This window comes from Crocodylus porosus, unplaced genomic scaffold, assembly GCF_001723895.1.
Source record: "Crocodylus porosus isolate Cpor-Errol unplaced genomic scaffold, CroPor_comp1, whole genome shotgun sequence".
Classification (NCBI taxonomy): Eukaryota; Metazoa; Chordata; order Crocodylia; family Crocodylidae; genus Crocodylus; species Crocodylus porosus.
This window is the reverse complement of record NW_017728886.1, coordinates 149,184,371-149,209,130: the sequence shown is the minus strand read 5'-3', so window position 1 is coordinate 149,209,130 and position 24,760 is coordinate 149,184,371. Positions and strand designations below refer to the sequence as shown.

The 24,760-nt window shown below is 43.8% G+C and overlaps 1 protein-coding gene across 3 annotated transcripts in view; it reads right to left on the bottom strand.

The window, feature by feature from the left end:
* FARS2 (phenylalanyl-tRNA synthetase 2, mitochondrial) overlaps window positions 1-24,760 on the bottom strand; it is a 418,607-nt gene that overhangs the window by 139,404 nt on the left and 254,443 nt on the right. For all 3 annotated transcript variants that reach the window (XM_019542821.1, XM_019542835.1, XM_019542815.1), the window contains one exon: window positions 4,433-4,584. In XM_019542821.1, coding sequence (XP_019398366.1) covers window positions 4,433-4,584 — 152 coding nt within the window. The remainder of the gene's footprint in view (window positions 1-4,432; window positions 4,585-24,760) is intronic.

Here is a 24,760-nt window from a genome sequence, read left to right as displayed (position 1 = left end):
TAGTCAGAGGGGACCAGCAGGCATTGGGGGAGTCCCTGTTTCCCCGAGCACTACCAGGAGTGACTAGAAATAGCGGTCACAAGCTGGTAGAGGGTAGATTTAAGCTAGATATCAGGAGGCACTACTTCACGGTCAGGGCAGCTAGGATCTGGAACCAACTTCCAAGAGAAGTGGTGTTGGCTCCTACCCTGGGGGTCTTTAAAAGGAGGCTAGATGTACACCTTGCTGTGGTCGTTTGTCCCCAGTACTCTTTCCTGCCGTGGCAGGGGATCGGACTCGATGATCTGCTCAGGTCCCTTCTGACCCTAGAAACTATGAAACTATGAAATGGATTCCTTCTCCCCAATTTCCAGTCAGAGAAGGTCCTAATCCAATCAAACAAGAAAAGATGTGAACAGTATTCATAAAGAGATTCTATTAAGGAAACTGCACCCTTGACGTGATACAGAGTCCTACTACTTTAAAGTTCTCTTTCCCTGTGCAAGCCAGAGTTTTGGGCAGCATTTGACTGGGAGTACCGGCTGTGAAATCAGGAGAGCCAGGACTATGCCACGGCACCTGCAGAGAGAAAGCATATTGCATGAAGGGTTTAAGGCAGGGGCAGGCAATTCAAATATTTTTGTCCTGATTTACATGTGTTTATGTAGTGTACACAGAGGTGATTATAAAACAGCTTACAATAAAGTCTTATTCTTGCTTATTGTGGGGGGGGGAGGCTGTGGGTGTGTGGATATGTGGGGTTTGGGTGGGGATTTGTGAGGAGGGTGTGGGAGGGTGGCTAGGGTATGTGAGGGGGTGTGGGTGTGGGCATGTGCGTGCATGGCAGTTCAAGGGGGGGTGTGGGTACATGTGCGACTCATGCTATGAACACACACACACACATGTACTAGCATAGCCCCATGCTCCCCAGTGCAGTCAGGAGCCATGTGGTGTTGGAGCAGGGCAGGGGCAGGAAGAGAGTGAAATGGCTGGGGGTGGAGCAGGGCTGAGCTGCTCAGTCCTGCTGAGGGCTCCCCCTGGGTCCTACTGCCTCTGGGTCTTGTCAGCTTTGACAGGAAGCCAGGAGAAAATAAATATTAATGTACTCATTTTTTTAGAGGCCCCACAGGCTGGATAGTATGGCCTGGTGGGCTGGATCCGGCCCACAGGCCATATTTTGCCCATCCCTGGCTTAAGGCAACTTCAATGACAGCATCTGATGATGCAAGCTGTAGCTTATGAAAACTTATGCATCTCTGCCTTCTACCTAAATTTGCTGATGCAATAATAGCCAAGAACTACTATGCAGCTGCTCTCTTCCATCAACTGATCTGTAAAGACCCAAAGTTATTGGCCAACTGCACAATGCAGTCCGTGATTTTGCCTGCTGAGCACTGGCAATACATAGGGGGTGCACACAGGTGCACGTGCACCCCCTTAGCTTGGCAGTGCACCCCTTGCAAAAAGCACTATTGGCCGTGCCTGAAGGCAGTTGCCGCTCGTCACCCCCCTGCCCCCCACATGGACATGGCCAGCAGTATCTGTAGGTGGTCCCCAATTGCTGCTGGTCACCGCCAACGCTGCCGGCAGCATCTGCCCCCTACTACCACACCTTCACTGCCACTACCACCTGCAGGTAGTCGCCATCCCCCCCTCCAACCTCCAGGGGCATGCAGCCTTCATGCTGCTGAGAATCAGTAACAAAGGGAATATCTTGTTTTTCATGATAGCATACAGAGAAGATTAGCACCTAATATTAGAGGCACTAATGGGCAGCTCAGCCTAGGCTAATAATGTAGTTGGCCACACCTGCCTGGGGCTCTGAGTGACAGCCCTACCTCACTAATGATCCAGCCAGCCACTGTTAGGACCTCCTGATTAGCTGTTGGGGAGAGAAGCCTCCCCATTTAGTTCCACCAATGTCAGCAGCCTGCAGGTCAGTTAGTAGTTCTTTCTGAAAGTCTCTTGTGGTAAGCCTCAATGGAGGCTTGGTTCTTTGACTCCTGAGCCTACCCAGCTCTATTTCTGGAAACTGGCTTTTTGGAAAATGCCCATGGATCTGAGAATTTAGGCTGGAAGCAGACTACAGGCATGGCTCTCACATCTCATCTTGCAACAAACCCTAGATTTTGCAGATAGGCAAGTCCATTGTCCCATATTAAGTACCTGTAAATTATTCAACTTAACGCTTTACCTAGAAACAATCACAGTTAATTCAATTTAATTGCCATGTAAGCTTAGTGTGGAAATGACTGGGCCGCACCTGTTTTGGTGCAAGTTATATCCCAGAATAATCAGGGCCATATTAAATTGTTTTTTGACTTGGTCTCTGACTTTTGGCTCTGACTCCTGGTGTCCTCTGACTCCCAGCTCACTCCAATTTTGGCATGGACTTCTGATTCTTGAAACGTGATTCATCCTCTGATTTGGACTGTGCCTCTGAATGTTCCCCTTGGGTCTGTTAGCATGGTCCCTAATTGCTACCCTCCCCAAGTGGCCTAATTATTAGGCTACAATACCTATTCCCCGGTCCTTACATCAACCAAGAACTGACCATAGAAACAGATATTTTCTAAGCAGTAAAGATCCAGAATTAGAGAATGAAAAAGTCCATCCCAGAACTAGTTTAATGTCCCATTTCTATAGAACAGCATTTTGATGTGTAGCCTGTGTTATCAGCACTGACATGAAGACTGGCAATTAAATGTATTTTCAGCAGCATCAGTGTGACTAGTTCTCTATGTCTAGGCATTGTCTTGTGATAACTGACAATATAACGCTGCCCAAGTGACAATAAAAAAAAAGGCTGTGCATAACTGCAATAAACTCACTTTCCAATTTCTCCACAGTATATAATCTTGTTGCTCTTTACAGTGAGGTGCATTCATCATCTGATCATGTCCTATATTGCTCTGCTGGACATTAAGTTTTTAGTCTAGAGATATTAAATAAAAATCCTTTCCACAGTAAGAGGCATCACTTAAATGTTAGAAGCACTTAGGAATTAGTCATTCAAAGATGTTTAGATGTCTCAGAAATTCCAGTGGCAGTTCTGTTGCTTTGCCCAAATAAAATAGTCAACAAGGGCACTTTACGAAAAATGATAAATACCAACTGCATATTATTAATCTATTAAACCACAAATCGCTACCCAGCTAGCTAAATAACTGGGTGGCCTGACACACGATGTACAACAAACTGAAGAGAACAATAGTGTCAAAAGTGCAAATATAAAAAGGAACAACCTGCAGGTTTTAGGGCCTAACTGATTATCAGCTATGGTGAGAACAGAAATTTCCCTTCCCCCTTGAAATAATATCACACAGTTAGGTTTACTGCCCTTTCTTCCTGCAACAACAACATAAACACTAATAAGAAAAACTATTTCTAAAACCCAATTTAAACAACTGTTTCAGCTAATGGGATTTTACCTCTCATCTCTTATTTTGGAAAGGGCGTAATATACTTAAATCTGCCCAGATCATGGCTTCAAAAATAGTTTTATCTTCAACATCTGGCATTTGTCGGTGTTGGAGTTGGCAGACTATATTAGAGAGATAGTTCCTCTTTCCTAATAAGGCAAGCCAAGCAATTTTACCCCAAAAGGAAGAAACACTGATGCCTGAAAATCTGAAGTGTCCTAATGATGCAGGTGAATCTTAGAATTTTTCTTCCCACTGAATACCACCAATAGTTTACGTGTCCAAATAACTCCAAAATTACACCTGACACCCATTTTCAGGATACAGTCATGGCTTAGCTCAGAAAAAAGAGAGGAAGGAACAGATTAAATAAATAGTACTTACAGATCAAAAAAGATCAGGACTAGAATAGCAAATATGTTATAGGCAAGGGTGAGGTACACTGGCATATCTACAGGATAGGGTGATGGTTAGCCAGTACTATGCTGCTTCTAATCATTGGATTTACTCTCATTACCATAAAAGGAACATTCATGAAAGACTTTAAATTAGTGGTTCTCAACCTTCTTAGATGTAGATTGGCTTGAGGGACTCTTTAATAGGCTCAAGGCACCCCTTGGAAAATACCAGAATTTCGTTTTCACTCAGGTTTTTTTACTACAAAAAAAAATAACAGAACAATTGTTCTGTTCCAAAGAAGTTAAAAAGATCACACCAGGTCAGCATGTTTTTAACACTATGGATTCTTATTTGAAATCTTTGGGTTTACCTTGTGAATCCTGTTTCCAGACCTAACAATGCTAATATTGCATGCTACCCTGCAGCACTCATGAAAGGAGCTCAAGGCACCCTGATTAAGAATCACTGCTTTAAAAACAAGGTTATTTTTTCCTAAATAAACAATGTTTATTTTTAGGGAAAAAATACAGAAAATGTTGGAACTATAAATACCAAGTATACAACCATTTTAATAAATGTTATGTAAAAGATATAAAAATTCTGACAACAGTTATTTCAAGAGCTTTACTTACTTTGGATGTGTGAATTTATCTATGAGATCAATCTTTTCTACCAGGTCTCCGCCGATGTTTCGGACTAACTCAAAGAAATCATTTTCAGAGTAATTCTCAGAAGGCAGCCAAAAGGCGATGTCATTTATTAAAGGAGGATATTTGCTGAGTGGCTAAGAAAAACAAAAAAAACACTGCATGATCTTGTATATATCTTTGATTTGGACAGACTTACATAACATTTTCTTCTACACTTACAGTTATATCTAATTCAAGTGTTCAATGATTTCATTCCTGCAAATTTTGAAACTTTGGACATTGGTTTTAAAAGCACAAACTGAATTGACAAATAACCAAAATGTACCTCTGAATGTGCTGAATGACTCCCTAAAAATGGTATGCCACATGCCGTAAGTGTGCTTTCTCACTGCTTTCCCATCAAGTTTCCTCCTTTTTACAAGAACAAATACAGTTCTTCAAGCTGCCATTTCAGCACATTCATCCCACTTTGCACATCATCCCTGGTAGCTAATATTCTGTAAGGCAAGCAGGGTGAGTGTACCTGTATAGCTCTGTCTTCTGCTTAACAAGGTTGACCACACAGATGTACCTAAACGTCAGATTTGGCTCCACAGCCAGAATATTAATTCTGATAATTACTTGTGATGTGAGCAAGAACAGATTTCAACTGCCTCTTTCCTAGGTACAGTGGCTCTGCACTCCAGGAAGAATAAAGAGTAGCAAGAACTTATTTTAATCACTAGAATCAACATTTATGAACCTGAGGACATAGAGGGAGCAGGGATGTTCAGTAAGAAGAGATCATTTCAACAAAGTAATTTTCAGTTTAGAACTGCACTTCCAATCAGTTTTAAAGATATCGCACAAATTCAAAGACTCTTGTCCCAGTTACATTCTGGCAGTTTTCCCCTTTGCTTTGTTTTTTTAACCAGCTATGTTTATATTTTATAATGTCCAATTGAATTCTGAATAAATTCAATATACTGTTCTTGATACCTTCATATTTGTACATTAAAGCAGGAAGCATGTTTAGACTAAAAAAACGGGGGATCAGTTAAATTCCTCTAGTGCTTCATATAAAACAGAAGACTTCCTATTTAAAGAGAATACAGATTATTGTCAAAGAAACTTTTTTTCATAAGGGTTACTATATGTTCTTTGGCAAATGTAGCATTTTAGCTTTTGTCTGGAAAACTCTGTCTCTTGATCTAATTGGTCAGGGCTGCAGAACCTGATATTTTCTACCTATTTTTCTGAAAGTGAGCCAAACGTTTATTAGAACTGAACTTTTAGGGCCAGAATTGCTGGGCTTTGGGTCAGTCTCATTTTTTTTCTCTTCTAAAGAATATGTGTTTACATAAAAGTTGAACCACACAGAAATAGTTTCCTCTCTCAGCACTTAACTGTCTCAACTATGTGATATCTCATTCCCTGATCTTTAGTAGCAATGGACTGCATCTAAATTGAGTACATTTACATTGGATCCTTGGGTCCCGCAAGAGTAAATAGGTCTTTTTATTCTTATACATATATGACAGCTGATGTGCATGTCTTGGTCGACACAGTAGATTATATCAGTAAAAATGTATTCTGTGTCTGGGAATGTTTTATGACAGAATAGTGAAATCCTAAGTGAATACCTGATAAAGCAATAAACCTGTTAGAAAGGCAAATTTACAATGTGCTGATTTACACAAATCCCATTGTGGAAGGTGTAAACCCTTCAATGAATAGCTGATAAGGAATACAGGCCAAGTTTTAAATTAATAACCCCCTAGTGAATTAAACTGTGAATTACAAATGATTATCCAACTTGTTACATGAATAAACCTGTCAAACGAATTCATCTCCTGTACACCAGTTTCAAAAAACCTGCAAAATAAAGGCAGCATGCAGAAGCCCTTCATAAAATCTTAAAAGCTAATGAATAAAAGTATACCAGTGCTCCACTACACCAAAGCCAGACCTGTGAATGCAGCACTCTGCAGTTAACAAACGATAGGAATTCAAATGCACAATGGTATCAGCATGATAAGAGCCCTACTATCTTTTTCCCTTCACATAGTTTACTCTTACATTCTCCAGTAAAGAATCTCAGTGAATTGATGTAATTTCAAGGTATTTAGGGATTAATACCCAAACCATTAAAGGATCCAAAGTTGTGATTTAAGATTTTAGACATGAAGGTTTGGTTTGACTTGAGAAGCAGCTACCTCAGATTGAGTGTTCCTAATTATTTCACTCTGATAAGTACGGCAATACAGAAAAAATACAGTTGAAGGTTATCCATGAATGTTCTGAAACCAAAAGGTGACAAATTCCATGGAAGTTTTGCTACTGATTTCATTGGAAGCAGGACTGAGCCAACATACAGAAGCAGCCCTGTCTTTCCTAGCTAGACTAAAGAGCATATATACCAATAAGGTCAACCACTGCAAACCCACTTGCCAGTAACCATACTTTTGTGTACTATTGAACTCAAGCAGACTGCGAATCAGAGACAAAGTACTGATGGATGTAAATATAGGCAATATCTGGGTCTGTCCCTGAATTACCTAGTGTACAAGAAAAGTAGGATGTGGACAGATGAAACAATTACACTGAGTTAAAACAAGACTTTTGCCAGTCGTTGGCTGATGTATGGTAACTGTTATGTGTGCCTGCTCTATTGCATGGTAAGTGGCAGCTAAACCAAAGGGAAACTAGAAGGAGCAGAAGGTGGCTTCTATCAAACTTTCCCATGGCTCAGAACTGTTCAGTGAAAAATGAGAAATTGTCTGGGAGGGAGGAAAGAGGTGTATTTTTTTCACGTAAAATGATTACCATGGATAAACTGACATGCAACAACTACCTTGCCCTTCTAACTTAATATAATTATCTCATCCTTCCACCCCTAAATACAGCAATCCATGAAATCAATTTATAGGGCACACAGATGTAATTGATTCATTTTTAAAAAAGGGACTAGAAGGACAAATGAACTAATGGGCTGCACCCACATGAGCAGGAGCGTGAATTAGTAGCAGCACAAATTTGTGCTGCTTTGTGCCACAGTGTATACACTTGCCCATGTGCTTTGCACAATGTGTCTCACTGCTCCATGTGCTGCAGGGGGAGCTGGCTGGGGCACAGGGTGCCTCACTGTGGAGCTAGCCAGCAGGCAGCCCCGGGGCTGAGACGCTCTGTGTCACAGCCAGCAAGGGAGCAGCATGTGGAGACAGGGCATGTGCCTGCTCCCCTGTGGAGCCCCCACACTGAGACACCCTGTGCCCCAGCATAGTGTGGCTTGAGATGCAGGAGCAGACAGCCCTGGGCTGGATGCTCCCCTGTCTCTGCATGCCTCTGGAGCCCCCAGGCCAGCCACAGAACAGCAGAGCCCTTGCACTGAGGCACACAGAGACAGGAGACCAGTAAGCCCAGCAAGTGGCTGGCTGGGGTGCAAGGTGCCTCAGTGCAGGGGGTCCTGGTAGCAAATTAGCAGCAGCACACATAGTTTAATGTGCAATGTTTTGGGGTTTTGGTGCCACAAACAGTTTTGTGATGCTGCAAACCACTTGTACCTACATGACTGGATTGGGTCATGCTGTTTAGTTGCTATAAAACAATGAATAGATACCTCACTGACCTTTAATGTTCTGGTGTGCTGTATTCTTGCACTCACAGATGCATGGTATAGAAATCTGTTATATTAAAGGGCAATATTCTCATATTATTGTCACTCTTTTTCACCTCCCTGCAGTCAACAGCACTGCTGAGGTATAAGTTAGTATCAAATTTGGTCTCAAGTGACCCATAATTGTATTCAGTAGAGTACTAGCTCTAAAGCTACATGATATGTATTTGACCATTACCCCTACCCACAAGTGAAAAGCATATAAAAAATATGTCAAGACTCTCCTGAGTTTATGTTCTTGAGAGCAAATGTAAGAATCTAAATAAGTGGCTTGAATTTCAAAAGTGCTGAGCACTTATCTTCTCCCTTACACATCACCAAGCCCTGTTGACTCCAAATGTTTTGGTCCTTTAACTTAGATCCCAGAGAACATACTGTACAAATTCCCATTCTTTTGCTAGATCGTGAATTGTTGCAACTCAGTACAAACCCCTGAACTGGCTGAAAACAAGAGGCTCTCCTTCAATCTGCAAATATATGGGAAATGGCCATCTAAGCCCATGACCACTTGCACACACCCAAGAGCCCCATGAAGAAAACAACTGGGACTGGCCCTTTGTGGAAACTGTAAAGGCCAGCTCAACACAGAATGGAAAAAAAATGAGGAAAGGTTTGAAAAGCCTTTCACATGGAGGGGGAGGGAAGCAAAGAGCCAGGGCCAGCTCATCCTATCCTGCATCCGCAGGGGGTCCTGCAGCCAAGGGGCCGTGCTCCGTTTGCCCCTTACCACCTGCTCCATGTTTAAAGGGCTTGATGCAGGCAGAGAGCCCCTTCCCAGATGAGGAGTTCCCATCTCCACTCCCTCCCGGGCCCTGGGGAGGGAACCGAGGCATCCCCAGCACCTGTTGCCCCCACCCCACACCCCCTGCAGTGCAGCCCATGTGCATGCATCCTAGCCCCGACTATTTTAGTTCAGTGACTTTATACCACAATTAACCACAATTCTGATTTTGGATCGGGGGGCCCGAAAACTACAATCTTGCAGGAGGCCCCAAAAAATTGTGGGGCCAGCCCTGCAAAGAGCCCTTAGCCAAACTACCCCACATCTCAGAACTGTTTTGTTTGAAAATATGAGTAAGGCTAGGGCCAGAAATTACACAAAAACTGGTATAAGTGATAGTGATATAAGTTCAAATCTGTAATGCAACCGAAGTTCAGTCAGTGCACATAAACTGCTTTCAAAAATGGCCAAAAACAATTTAAGATAAACCTGGATGGATGTAGCATCAGATTTAACTGATTTAGGTTTAATTGATTTATTGAACTTCCACCCCAGATCTGCTCCAGATTCACGTTAACTCACAGTCCCTCAGCACCCCAGGATGCTTTGCACTTCCCCTGCAAGCCCCCCATCTCGCAGGGTGGGCAGCCTAGCCTTGGTCCAAGCTTTCTGCTTCAGCCAAGCAGAGGGGTATGCTCTAGCATCCCCTGGGTTTTGGCCTGGGCCACTGCAGGCATGTGGCAGCATTTCCAGGATCAAAATTGAATATCTGTTCATTTGCTTATCATTTCAATCCATGCAGCTCAGACTAACCTGCAAAGATTGAATCGATTCAGCCTTGGGCTTTTTGAAAGTCTGTCCTTAGCACAAATGTTTGAAGGTGGGGAAGAGAGAAGATAAAAAACAGTTTTTATCCAAATTGATTCTATTTCTCTCTGCCTAAAACTCAAAAAGCTCCTTCCGTTTTTGGGTTTAAGGCAAACAGCAGGGCCCACATTCCCGTTCCTCAAAGTGTAAAACAAATTAATAGTTGTTGCAGAAATCTTTTCTGCAAGCAACCTGCTCCCTTCAGTACAGCTCTCTGTCAATACAGCCAGGCTCAGCAACCATCTACTGACTTCCTTCTCCTTCTGTATGCCCTAGTCTTGTTTCCTGAGAGGTTAATGGGCTCCAGCTGCTTCTGAGCCCTGCTTGCCAACCCTTACCTGATAAAACAGAGTCTTCATTTGAAACAACAGGGTTTCCTGACAGTTGCTTTCCTAAAAGACCAAGACCACAGACAAGTACTGTCACCCTATCCATACCCCCGTCAATTTTTTAAAAGATTTTGGAGTGGCTCAAGAAATAGCAGGATTAATATTACCTGAAGATTGCCAGATATTGCTTAAGCTTGTTATGTTTCTGTGATGTACTTGAATCCCTATACTAATTTCCTTTACCCAATCCACAGTATTATATACAATAAGGATTTTAACCATGCTATTTTAGAATCCCTTCTTCCCTCTAGTTTTAGATACAATAGTGCACACATCTTCAACAATTCGCAATAGTCAGAGAAAATTAAATAAGGCTACTCCAAGACTTGAACTAACAGTAATGTATTTCCATCAGGTAGTGTTTTAACAAATACTGCAAATACCGAGGTGACATTATGCAGTCATCCAAAGCCAAATACTTAGAGGTGAGTATTGAATTATTAAAAGTCTTTATTATAAGAAAATAGAAACACTGTGGGTCTATGCCTGCTGATAAAAAAATTACTCTTAGATAGCAAGAAAAACAATAAGCCATAAATCATGTTCTGAATGTCCCTGATTAAGAACAAAAAGAATATATACTAGAACTACAGGCATTTCTTCCCCCCCACCCGAGGTGCTTTTACTGTCTTATTTGAAAACATGAGCAAAAGGGCATCCTAATTATAACTTCTTGCTCTGCCAAACCACAGAACATAGCTATCTGCATGTATGACATGTATCTGAGATGTCTATCACCTTGATAACTAAGGGCCATATCCACAAAGATATATCCATGCCTAATTCCTATGGTTTTAAGTCAAACAAGAAGTCCTTTTTTAAATACATAGGGAATAAAAAGAAGGCACTGGGTAACGTGGGGCCTCTGCAGGACACGCTTGGCAATCTGGTGGTTGCACCAGATGATACAGCTGACCACTTTAACAAATTATTTGCCTCCGTATTTCTGAGCAGGGACCGGGACATCCCCCTTCCCACCCCACCCCCACCGGAATTCCGGACGAACTCAGGAGGGGCACAGCCGGGCCCAGGGTCAGAGAGAACCTGGTCAGGGAACTTCTGGGGGGACTGGACATCTTCAAATCAGTGGGTCCAGATGATCTCCACTCAAAGGTGCTGAGGGAATTGGCAAAGGACATTCCGGGACCCGTGGCACAGCTCTACAAGCACTCATGGTGCTCTGGTGAGGTGCCAGAGGACTGGAAAAGGGCCAATGTGGTCCCTATTTTCAAAAAAGAGAGGAAGGAGGACCCAGGCAACTATAGGTCCAGGCAACTATTAGTCTTACCTAGGTCCCGGGGAAGCTCTTTGAGAAAATTATCCAGGAGCATATCTGCGAGGGACCAGCAGGGGAAATTATGCTTAGGGGCAACCAACATGGGTTCATTAGGGGCAGGTCCTCTCAAACCAACCTGGTGGCCTTCTACGATCAGGTCACAAAATCCTTGGATGCAGGTGTCATGGTGGATGTGGTCTTTCTGGACTTTAGGAAGGCCTTCGACGCTGTCTCTCACCACATTCTAATCAAAAAATTAGGCAACTGTGGCGTCAGTGCCTACACAGTCAGATGGGTCACTAATCTGCTGGAGGGCCGCACCCAGAGAGTGGTGGTGAATGGGTCATTTTCAACCTGGAGGGATGTGGGCAGTGGGGTTCCTCAGGGCTCCGTCCTCAGGCCTACACTGTTCAACATCTTCATCAGCAACTTGGACAAGGGGGTAAAAAGCACCTTGTTCAAGTTTGCAGATAACACTAAGATGTGGGGAGAATTGAGTACATTAGAAGGGAGAGACAGGCTACAGCTAGACCTGGACAGGTTACAGGGGAGGGCGGATAAGAATAGGATGGGTTTCAATACTGACAAGTGCAAAGTAATGTGTATCACAGGTCCTGGAGCAGGTGCTGGGAAGCAAGAACCAGCACCATACCTACAGGCTGGGGAACTCCCTTCTTGTCAGCACAGAGGCAGAAAAGGACCTTGGGGTCCTTATTGATTCCAAGATGAACATGGTCCACCAACGTGAGGACGTAGTCAGCAGGGCCAACTGCACCTTGTCATGCATCCACAGATGCATCATAAGCAGGTCCAAGGAGGTAATCCTCCCCCTCTATGCGACACTGGTCCGGCTGCAGTTGGAGTAGTGCATCCAGTTCTGGGCGCTGCACTTCAGGAGGGATGTGGACAGCATCAAGAGGGTCCAGAGGAGGGCCACTCACATGATTAGGGGGCAGCAGGGCAGGTCCTAAAGGAGACGCTATGGGACCTGAACCTGTTCAGCCCGCACAAGAGAAGGCTGAGAGGGGACCTGGTGGCCACCTATAAACTTGCCAAGGGGGACCAGCAGGCAATGGGAGAGTCTCCATTCCCCTGAGCACTATCAGGGGTAACAAGGAACAATGGCCATAAGATGACTGACAGTAGATTCAGGCTAGATATCAGGAGGCGCTACTTCACTGTCAGGGCAGCTAGGAGCTGGAACCAACTTCCAAGCAAAGTGGTGCTGTCTCCTACCTTGGGGGTCTTTAAGAGGAGGCTGGATGAATACCTTGTGGGGCTCTTTTGACCCCAATACTCTTTCCTGCCATGGCAGGGGGTTGGACTTGATGATCTGCTCAGGTCCATTCCAACCCTACCAACTATGAAACTATGAAACTCACCTGGCACCATGGGCCAGATGATTGGTGTGGAGCCAGTCCCCAGGCTAGATTGGGCCCATGAACCACCCCGACTCACGCCTTTGCATGCTGGATCCAGCATGTGTGGCGTCCACCCGGGGACCCATGCTGGATATGACACTTGTTCAAGGCTCATTTGTGATATGGGCCACATGCAGTGGCTGCCTACATCAGCTGCTCTACCTGCCTGTGGGTGCTGCAGGCAGTGCAGGTTCTGGATTAGCTAAAGAAGCACTGCATATGGTAAAGATCCCAAACTCGCTGAAATGGGTGGTGCAGGCCCTGAAGTGGTTGCTGCATGTGGTGCAGATCCTGGAAGTGCCACAGTAAGCACCATGTGCAACATGGGTCCTGGAATGGCTGGAGCAGGTGCCACATGTGGCACAGATCCTAGACTGACTGAAATAGGCATTGCATGTGGCATGGGTCCTGGAAGAGGCACTGCATATGGTGTGGCACACATCCTGGAGTGGCTGAGGCAGGCACTGTGTGGCATTGATCCCTAAGACAGGCTTCACACATGGTATGGGTCCCACAGCAGCCAGGGAAAGCATTGCATGAGGCATGGGTCCCAGGCCCTGCAGCCAGTCTCAGATGCTCCACATGCAGCCTGTAGATCTACTCTGATACCCACGAGCTGAAATGACTGATTTATTATTAATACTATCAGGTCTGATTTCACTGGGAATCAAGCGCCTAAATATCAATTGCTTGGAGCAGTTTTTCCCAGTTTTTTGACACCTGGGGTACCCCCTTTTTTCTGGATTCAAGCTGGCAACACCTTTTACTTTCACAAAAGGTGCATGTATGTAAGACTTGCACAGTGGTGCCCAAAGTTTTGGCCCCGTAGGCTGGATGTGCAGGGCTGGATTGGTCTCCAGGCTGGATCTGATCCTTGGGTCTGGTCCAGCTGTGTGGGGCTGGTCCAGCTGGTGCCTGATCCACTGTGCAGAGATTAGAAATTTGGTGGCAGGGAGTACTGGCAGTGCTAATTACTACTGCTCCCCCCTATAGAGTCATTTTCTGGAGCCCTGCAGACTGGATGACATGGCTCTGTGGGCTGGATACTGGTAATGTATCATTTTTGCAGCACACATCCACTGTTCTTTCAGCATACTAGTGTACCATGGCATACCCTTTAGGAATCATTGGCTTTGACTACAGCCTCTCTGTACATTGCAAGATTTGTAGGAATAACCAGGTGTTGGATTCAGGCAAAGAGAACTGGTACAGATCACAGAGGGATCCTCTGCTCATGCCCATAGAGCTTTGGTCACTAACTGTACTGCTGCAGCTTATTGGGGCAGTACACAAGAGAGAAAGTGCAAAAAAAATACTCTATTTACAAGGCAAAAAGAGCTGGATACTATTCCTCCTTCCTCTTGAGGGGACGGCTGTCTAAAGATGAGGAGCAGTTGATTCCAAAAATGAAGCTAACACCAGAAAGGAATATTTCCTCCTAGCTCATAGTTCTAAAAAGCTAGTATCATTCCATGGCTTTTTGCAGACATTTGGCTTTATGAAAATATCTTTTTGCCAAAGCCAGTGACCAAACTGAAGCACATTGAGGGGACAGGAGACACTTCTTGATGCAGTGTTTAACTAAAATTCTCTCCCTTCTACTGTGCACTGACAGGATGACACTACGAAAGAGTCACGATGAACTATAAATAAAGTGAGAAAAAAAGCTGAACTTGTATTTTGACAGCTATGACACAAATACAAGTTTAACAATGACATGTACCAAAAAGTGGGTTAGCAATTCCACAATAGTCAAACTATTTAAAAGCCAGCTGTGTTTTATTGTCATCACTGTTCTAGTCAGAAAAAAAATAAAGCTATCAGCATTATTGTTGCCCCAGTTTTAACAGTCCTGCATTGCCTGTATCTTGGAAAACCTACATAAACTACAGAGGGTTTTAATGTGACATAATAGTCTCACTGAGATGAAAGTTATAATTCCTATAATAGCTAAGTAGTTCTCAATATATTCAGTGCTGAAGTTATGCCAATCCGGTGTTGTCATAGGGAATATAAATGCACAACAGGCATACAACTCAGATTTGCATTTGAAATGTAGTCCCCTTGCTAAGTAATGTACTATTTTGTATTAGTATACATGTTGTTAAAATTTATGCTCTCTCTTTGAGGCTCAGGGTAGCCAAATTAGAATCACTACAGAAAGCAACACTTTGAATTCCTTGGTTGTCATAGTTTTATATTTCCAGCCATAGCACTCTATTACAATCAGGTTTCTACCCCCTTCACAAGGACATTTCCATGTCTTTTTTTTTTAATCCAGATCTACTGTAACATAACTGAAGTGGAATGACTGGGGACAGCAGCCCCAGACAGGGTGGATCTGGTAATCTACCTGATTACTTTTAAATTCTCATTCCAAATGTGTTAATGGGCCTCTTTGCTGTTTAATGGTCTTGATGTTCCACTGATTAAACTGTTTTATCTTTCCCATTCTGCTGTCTGCTAGAGGCTCCTGGTAATGGAGCTCCTATTTCACAGCCCTGCAGACTGTTAGAAGTGTTAACTCATTTTCAACCTGGAAGGAGGTGGGCAGTGGGGTCCCACAGGTTTCGGTCCTTGGGCCGGTATTATTTAATATCTTCATGAGTGATTTGGACGAGGGTGTGTTGAGCACCCTCTCCAAGTTCACAGATGAAGCCAAATTATGGGGCAAAGTTAATACAGTTACAGGCTGACCTGGACAGGTTAGATCAAGGGGCAGAACGTAATAGGATACAATTCAACAAAGATAAATATAAGGTACTCCACCTAGGAAGGAGGGATCCCCAGCACACCTACAGGTTGGGGGATGATCGCCTCAGCATCTCAGTGGTTGCGAGAGATCTTGGAGTCATAGCTGACTCTAAGATGAACATGAGTCAGCAGTGCAACAAGGCCGTCAACAAAGCCAATCACACCTTGTCATGTATTAGCAGATGCAAGACCAACAGATCAAGGGAGGTGATGCTCCTCCTCTATGCAGCATTGGTCAGGCTGCAGTTGGAGTACTGTACTGTGTCCAGTTTTGGGCGCCACACTTCAAGAGGGACACGGAGGATCTGGAAAGGGTTCAGAGGAGGGCCACCTGCATGATTAATGGTCTCTGTGAAAGACCCTATGTGGAGAGGTTGAGAGATCTGGATCTCTTCAGCCTATACAAAAGATGGCTGAGGGGTGACCTTGTGGCTGCCTATAAATTTATCAGGGGAAGACAGCAGGGAATTGGGGAGGCGCTATTTACCAGAGCACCCCAGGGAGTAACTAGGAATAATGGGTGCAAACTAGTGGACAGTAGATTTAGGTTAGATATCAGGACGACATTTTTTACAATAAGGGTGGCCAGAGTCTGCAATGGGTTTCCAAGAGAGGTGATGCTATCACCTAACTTGGAGATCTTCAAGAGGAGGCTTGACAATCACTTGTCTGGGGTCATCTGACTTTGGCCCTCTTTTCTGCCAGGGGCAGGGGGTCGGACACAATAATCAATTGGGTCCCTTCCGACTGTATAATCTATGAACTCAAGTGAACATTAACTCAGGTGTAGGAATAACTTTTAGTGAAGCATTAGAGGCTGTCAAGATGCTCAAGAAGACTAGAGTTGTTTTATGAATCTGAAAAAGAGATGGGCATTTAATTCTAATGACTACAAGACTAACAAAATAGCATGTTTTGATTGTTTTTGCCTAGTTTGTTGCATTTTTACCCACAATAGATGATATAGCAAATTACTACACATTCCAGTAACATTATATTTGTTTTTGCTTTAATCTTAAACTGAATAATGTAGTCCTACACTCCTAGCATATTAGGAACCCTTCTAGTTTCTTTGTAACTGGAGAAAAAATATATCTTGTGTTATATGTGATGATGCACCACACTATCTGCACCATTGTTTTCAAAATCCTAGATTTGTCCATGGCCCCAGGTACTGACCTTTGAGGGAGGGGAAGAATAAACTCTGCTGCCACAGCCATGCAACCATGCTGGTGGCATCTATAGGCAGAAGTTGTTGTTGCCTCCATGCATATCTGCTGCCTCAGGCACCCAGCTGCTCTGTTACACCTCGGTAAATCCACAAACAGAGCAATAAGGAGGAAAAAGTCCAATAGAAAAGAAATGATCATACAGGCAAATATGCATAGTATGGACCTGGTCTTCTTTTTGATCCCTAGTACTTCCAGTAAGAGTAGAGACCTCTCTGCACCTTGCAGGATCATACTGTTTTGGAGCATGCAGCCCAAGCTATTTTATAGAGCATACCTTTAGACATTCAGATAAACGCTTGAGCATGTTGCAACCTAGATTTGTGGCATGTATGTCAACAGGTGGTATCTGGGGCTGGTGTATGGTTTTATTTTCTCAAGGGAATGCTTAAAGTGATTGTGTTTCCAGAGGCAGGGTAGCACTGTAAGGTCCGCACCATGAAGTGGGTATCAGACACACTCCATCATCCCTTTAAATGGTACAGTTTTGCTCCTTCGTAGCACAGGTGACCAACTCTGCAAGCCCAAGACTGGGAAGGAAAGCAATGACTCATGCCCTGCCAATCCTTCCGCTTCTCAGGATGATTTTTGCAAACTGGTTGCTCCCTGGAGTTCACGTACTGGGCTTGCGTGCAGCTTTTGTGTGGGGGGAATGCTTTCCTTTTATATGGTTCAAATGTAACCTATTGTGTATTTGTAGATCTGGTACCAATGAGAATGCCGGCAAACACGTGTAAAAAAAATCAGTATTAAAAAACACCTCTTTATTGAACCCTGATAACTCTAATGTAACCAAAAGAAATGTTCCCCAATTTTCCAATCTATTCATTTCTCAGTTAAGGATAAGTATGGGAGGGAGACAGTCTAGCTATAGATCCTAGCCTACAGAAGAGGATGGGAGTGTGATGCACATGGACTCTGATTCCCATGAGATATAGCAGAAGTCAGTTGTCACTATAAAATATTTTCATTTTCTAATTTTTCTCCTGACAAAATGAAGTTTCCATTGTTTCTCACCACCATTTTTGAACGATCTTCCATCATGACACATTTCTTACACACCCTGGGTAGTTTACATATCTGTTGTCTCACTGGAAATGTTTGATCTCTTGTCTACACATAACCATGCATACGAAGGTCTGGTGCTGCTGTTCAGATGTGAACCCAAAAAAGAGCCAGAGCCAACCACAACCAGCATTTGCCTGTAAAATCTGTAACAGATTCAAATGCCGATATTTACAAGCATGTGGAATTAATCAAACAATACACAGGTGTCCATTCCACCTATAACAGCTAATATCAATATCCCCTTACTGCTGTGAAAGGAGAGGGATGTCAGGCACTCTTTCTGAGATCAATATGCCAAATACTTATTGTACATTTGGCAGAAAGGCTGACTTGTTCATCAGTAGCAGTCGACACAATTTAAATAATACTGGGTTACAGACAGCATCTGATTCAGATCTGGCAAACCCTTCTCTTTGGCACGCCTTCCCCTCCCCCCCAACGCCCAGAAAATATATAAAGAAGTACCATATTTACTCAAATATAAGACGACTCCTCCCCCACCTTGGGGAGAAAAAAGCCCCTTGGTCTTACATTAGCATACAAGGAAACCTTATTAAACCTTAAATACACTGCCTATCATTAAACTGCTGCCAAAAACAGCATGTGCTCAGAAATGGAAACCAGCTATGAAATTGATTAAATGCTGTTAACACTGAGCATGACTATAAAACACCTGGCCCATATTGGGCAAACATGCTGATAGGAACTTTTTTTTTTTAATAAGCGTTATTAAAAACATACTTATCCTATGCTTACCAAGCTACGAAACTATGCATCAGAAACACACAGCTACATATATTCCACCCTCAAAAACATACATCAACTTCCCACAGAAAACAAACCCTTGCAGAAATCTTTTTCTTCATACAGAACCCCATGAAAAAAACTTACCTTGGTAACCACCTGAAACTCTCTGCCCCTCCCATCAGTCCTCTCTGTTGGTTTAATGAAACAAGTGTGTCCAGTCCCTTTTCCTCCACTTCTCCACCTCTTCCTCTCTGATCTCTTGCATGTCCCAATTAATGTAGTATTTTAGTTTATGCAGCCCCAGCTTCAGGCACTATTTTTCAGTGAAAGCAAATCCCTTAAACACCCAGAGGTTTCTTACTTTCCATAATCTAGTTTTAACACATGCTAATAAAGTTCTTAATAATGTTTCTTCCAGTCTCTTTGGTATGAGTCCCTATAGTAATCATCTCCTGCGCTAATGACAAGTTTATTTTGGTGACACTCTGAAAGGAGCGGAGCCTTTCCCACACCCACTTTGCATATGTACACTCCCAAAACACGTCCTACTGTTTCTTCTTCCCCATACCTCTCCCTTCGGCACCTTGATGAGCTTGTCAAGCCCCATCTGTTTTGCACTTCTCTCTCCAGCAAGATATTTCTTACAATCCACGCTAGGTCAGCATGTTCACTTTTTAGTTGTTTACCCACCACCGCTCCTCACACCTTCTTCACTTGTCCTTCTGTGAAGTTTCACACTGGTACCATCCTGTCTCTCTCCCTTACTGCTTTCATCAATTTCTTATGACCCTTCAAGACCTCCAGCCCTACCTTCTCTATTTTATACCTCTGCATGAATCCTTCTGTCCTGATGTAATGAATCAATGATTGCCATGTCATGGACTTTTCAAAGAGTCCAAATACTCCTTATTTGCTCAAAACTGAACCTGAGTGTGAAATCAGGTGATACACACTCTTTCCCCCTCTCCCTCTGTCACCGCCTTGCATATCACGTTTACATATTTTGCACAGACGAACAATCCCAAGTCTGCAGCCCCCATCCCTCTTGCTTTGTACAGTTCATCTCCTGCCAACATTTCTCTTTTGCCATTTCAGAAAAACATGCATATTTCCTGCTGTACTTTTGCTATCTGCCACCACACCGGTGAGAATACAATTCCTATATACAGAATAATAGGCAATAGCCTTAACTACCATCACTTTTCCAGCAAAGGACAGAGTTTTCCTGGACCATAACCAAAGTATTTGCCATTGCCTTGCTATCATCTTTTTCCATGCCTTATTACCTTTCCCTTTGGCACCCATCGAGATCCCTGCACTCTGATTTCTCTCTCTTTTATTTGAAGGCCCAAATTCTCCAAGTCCCTCCAGTTCCCCACTCCCATTATCATGCATTATGATCTATTTAGTTTAGCGCCCCCATCACTTTTCCATACTGTGATGTATGCTTTAGCACCCTTTCCATTTAAAGTCTGTCTTTAACTACTACATTTATATCGTCTATGTACAGCACACATTCTACCTCCTCACCCCTCCCAGTATCTTTAGTACACTTATGACCTTGTCCTTTCTTATTTTTTCAGTCTAAGTACCCCCAGCAGCCAGATGCCAAGCATGGGGGGGGGAAGGAGAGGGGAGGAGTAGCGTGAAGCTGAACGCCAAGCAGCAGGGGGACAGGGACGGGGGCGGGGAGCAGGGAGGTGGGGATGGCGTGAGGGCAAACAGGGATGGAGCACTACCACCTCCTAGGAGCCGGGCCAGGGCAGGGCATGAAACCTCACGAGCTGGGGTGAGAGCAGCAGTGCCGCTCCGCGGGACAGAGAAGCTCACTGAGCAGGTGTATGGCAGTGGTGGCTGCTGCATGAGAGCTGCCCTGCTCTGCAGAGGGGCACCGCTGCCCTCACCCCACCCCAGCCCTGTTCCTGGGAGGTGGTGATGCTCCGTCCCCTCCTGCCCATGCTTACCCCTTAGGACTGGTACGTGTACCCCCAGTTGACAACCCCTGTACTAACAGTTCCATGCCACACACAAGTAGTGCTGGTGACAGGGGGCACCCTTGTCTCACTCCTCTATGGATTTTAAAGGCCCCACTTAGGTGCCCATTAATTTGGACTTGAATCTGTGGTTCTCTATACAAGAACCTTATCCAACATATACATTTCTCTGAGAACTTCATTTTTCCTAGCACCTCAAATATGTAATCATGATCCACTTTGTCATGCTTTTTCTAAATCTAGGTTTCCTATAACTGTGTTTGCTTTCCTCTCTTGGATGTGGGACACTGTATCTCTCATCACCCTGATAGGTTTGGTGATCCTTCTGCCTGGTACTGCACATATTTGGCTGGCCTTCATGTACTATCTTCTGGATGTTTTTTCTCATTCTCAAAGCCAGTGTGTCTTGGCCATTAACTTATAGTCCATATTAAGGAGCATAATTGGTCTCCAGTTTCTCAAGAGTTCCTTCTTCCCCTTCTTGAAGAGTAAGATCATAACATCTCTTGTAAAATATTTCCCTCTGTCTCCTGTTTCTGCTATTTCCTTAAACATTTCCACTATATCCCTCCCTACTCATGCCCAAAACTTTTCATAAAATTCCATAGGCAGCTCATCTGCTCCTGGTGATTTCCCTCTTTTAAAGGTTTTTAAACACTCCACCTCTTCCCTTAAGCTTTTCTTTTCTTCCACATTCTTTGCTTCCTCCTTTTCTACTTTTTCTTCAATCTCTTCCAAGAAACCTTTCATCTTCTTCTTGTCTGTTTCTGTCTTCTGGTACACCTCATCATAAAATCTTCTTGTCACCTCCAACACTTCCTCCTGCTTTTCCACCCAGGCACAACCCTCTTCCCACTCTACTTTAAGCTTTCCTTTTGCTGACTTCATTCTGGCCAAAAAGTATTACGACCACTCTTCATTTCCTTCCACCCAGGGTGCTTGTGCAAAGAATATTTTCTCTTTCATTTTTCTTTTAAACCAGGTTTCGAACTCTTGCCTGGTTTCTTCTAGCTTTTCTTGTACTCATCTTCCTCCTGAACCTCCCTTTAGCATCTTCTGCATCTTTCTTTGTATCTCTCTTAGCTCTTTGATTATTTTCCCCACGTGCATTCAGCCTTCCTTCCGGAAGAATTCTTCTGTTCTGTTCTTCACCATCATCCACCATCCTCTGGTACTTGTGAAATATTTCTTCAGTGTTTGCCATCCCTCATAGTGTCTCGTGTGCACTTGACATAACCCTTCATCTTGTAACAGCTGCACGTTTAACTTTCACAGTCCCTTCCTTCTCTGGGGCTCTTACTAAGGCTTGTTTCCATCTTCAACATCCAGTGATTACTAAAAGCCACATGTATGGTTTCTTTCTTCCTTATCCCTATTTCTTTGGATATGAGCACATCAATTCTTATTGTTTCTTTCTACTGGGGTTTGTCCTAGTGAAAACTTTCTCCCCTGCTCTCACATCTCATGGCAACTCTTCTTTTATTATATTTGTTAACTATTTGTCTAGATGAGCTGTCTAAAACTGCATTTCCTCCTTCCCCTGTTCTGTCACCCACTTTGATTATACAATTGAAATCTCCCGCTGTTATGTGTGGTCTCCCTCTAATCATATAAACTGCTAGCATTTTAAGCAGTGCATTCCTTCCTTCCCTCCTTGGTGGTTCATATACACTGAAAATTTCTATTTCTGTTCCCCTGCCTGATAGTATCATTTGTTGCAATCTGCCACTGATGACTCCTACCTGCTTTGCTCTCAGCTCTGGGTTCTTGAATAATATTTCTACCCCTGCTGCTTTGTTCTCATTTGCCCCTGACCACCAGGATGATCCCCATCTCCACCTTTTCACAAAGTGTTTATAATCCCCCTACCTTGGTATACCACAGTATTGTAGGCAGATTATGTCTGCCCTTACTTAGTTCAACACTGGTTCAATCTAGTCCCATTTTTCCTTGTTAAGATACTTCTGATGTTAAATGAAACTATTGTCAATGTTATTTATGCTTGTTTTAAAAAATGAGCACACCTGTCCTTTTAAGGCTCATCCATGCTTACTTTGAGCTGAGTGCCCTTGTCCCTTTAAGGTTCATCTGTGCTACTGCATGGGGTGGTAAACTCCTCTCCTTCCCTCACTTGCATTTCTGTGGCCTTTGCAAACTGCCAGATTGATTTCACATTTAGAAAAGCTTGTATATTCCCATCTCCCTGTTGCTTCCTGCCTTCTGGTCTCCAGGCTGGATCCCAGAGACGTTAGCAGCAGGAAACTCTGGCTCTTCCACCAACTCACCTCCCTCATTATCAGGTTTCTTCTCCCTGGTCTTTACCATGCCATCTCCTATCTCCTCTGGTGCTGCCTCAATCACAGAAATTTTGCACCCCCCTCCTCTGTTCCACCCTCCTGTGGGGGGTTTCTTACACCATTTCTACCTCAGTGTCCAACCCTTCCTCTCCTCCTCCTGGTTTTGCTGTTCCTCAGGAGGTCGGACTGTACTTGCAAAGGCTTTGGGGCACCTACCATACAAGTGTTCCTCTCCCTTACAAATACTGCATTTTAGGGACTCCTGGAATTTTGCTGCCCTATGTGCCATCCCTTCACATCTGCAGCACACTGTGAGGGGGTAGTGTGAGGACAGGCCCCACATTTCCAATTTGCTGCACTGTTTTGGTTGCCCGTGACACATTATAAAACCCCAATGTATCCTGATTTGGATCACTGATGAGATGTGCAGCACCCCACCTGGGCTCCACTTATCTGCTTGTAACACTATTCATGCTCTCTAAGACCCCATCCACATACCATATTTTTCCCTTACTTTTTCTACCAACATGACTTTGGAGGTACTTTTCTATCCAACTTTCTATATCTTCTGCCCCTAGTAAATCCATGTGCATCTGAACTATAATCACTCTTTCTCTTGACTTTCCCCCTGCTATGAACCTTATCCTTCTTAATTCTTCCCTCCCACATTTCTCTGCATATTTCTTCCAAAAGTTCTCATAACCTTCTCCATGTCAGTAAGTCAATGTTCAAGTCTTTTAGTTTGAGAAAGCAATCAGGCTGGTGAGATTCTCTGTCTGAACCTCCAAAATCTCAAAAGTACCTTTTCCAGGGAATCATATCTGTTGAACATTGATCCTGTCTGCCTCCCATCACCGGTTAAAGTTGCCTTTATCTGCAGCCTCTGCTCTTCTCTAGCTTCTCTTGGTGTCTCTTCCATTTTTTCCTGACATGCTGCTCCCAGTGGGCCAGACTGCCATTGTGCTCCTGCTGTCCTCTAATTCTTACCCAACATATTTTCTCCTGCTGCTCCTGTGCTGTCCCGCTCTCCTCTGCTCCTGTCTTTTTGTTGGTACCATCACTCTCATTATTGCTGTCTCCACCACTGCTCCCACTGTTACCTTCTTTCTTCCTTTCTTCTCCACCTTTGCCCACTCTCCGTGTCTCCAGATCTTCATTTCTGCTCTTCAATTCTTCTTCCACCTCATGCTTACTTGCCACCACTGCCATTATTTTGAGCTCCTCCACTCCTTACACCTTGACACTGTTGATCCCTTTCTCTGTCTCTAAGGCATATATGAGGCTTTCAATACCAACAGGAACCTACCACCTTGGTAGTATTTCCAATTAATCCTGTTTCTTCACAGCCTTAAATGCCTGGCAAACATCATGAAATGGGGACCAAAACAGTTCACCCAGAATCCCTTTGTCACCCCCTCTCTCAGCCCATCACATATGATTAGTGTGGCCCGACCCTCTATGAAGTGCAGCCAGACCAGGTTGCTCTGAGCCTTGTCTGCAAATACATTTTTGGAGGATCTCAGGACTCATAACAAGAACACACAGTTCCCGACATGAATGTGGGGCTAATCAGCACATGGATCCTTTGGGGAGAGGAGGGCAGGTATCTGGAGTATGCACACAGACTAAGCAGTGCTGAGCTGTAGGGTCACCATGGCTTGAAATGTTGTTGACTCTGCTGGGGTCCAGCTCAATTAATTATATAGTGAATCACAAGCCTTTGGCTTTGGACTAATAATATCATGCATAGTTTGTTCTATATATAGGTAGGTAGTGTCCACACTGATCTGTGGGTAAGCTGGCCAGCACCACATGGCCAGAAGGAGCTCTGCTGGTTGGTCCAGTGCCCGAAGGTTCTGCTTAAAAGTGTGTTTATGGAATATCTCTGCTAA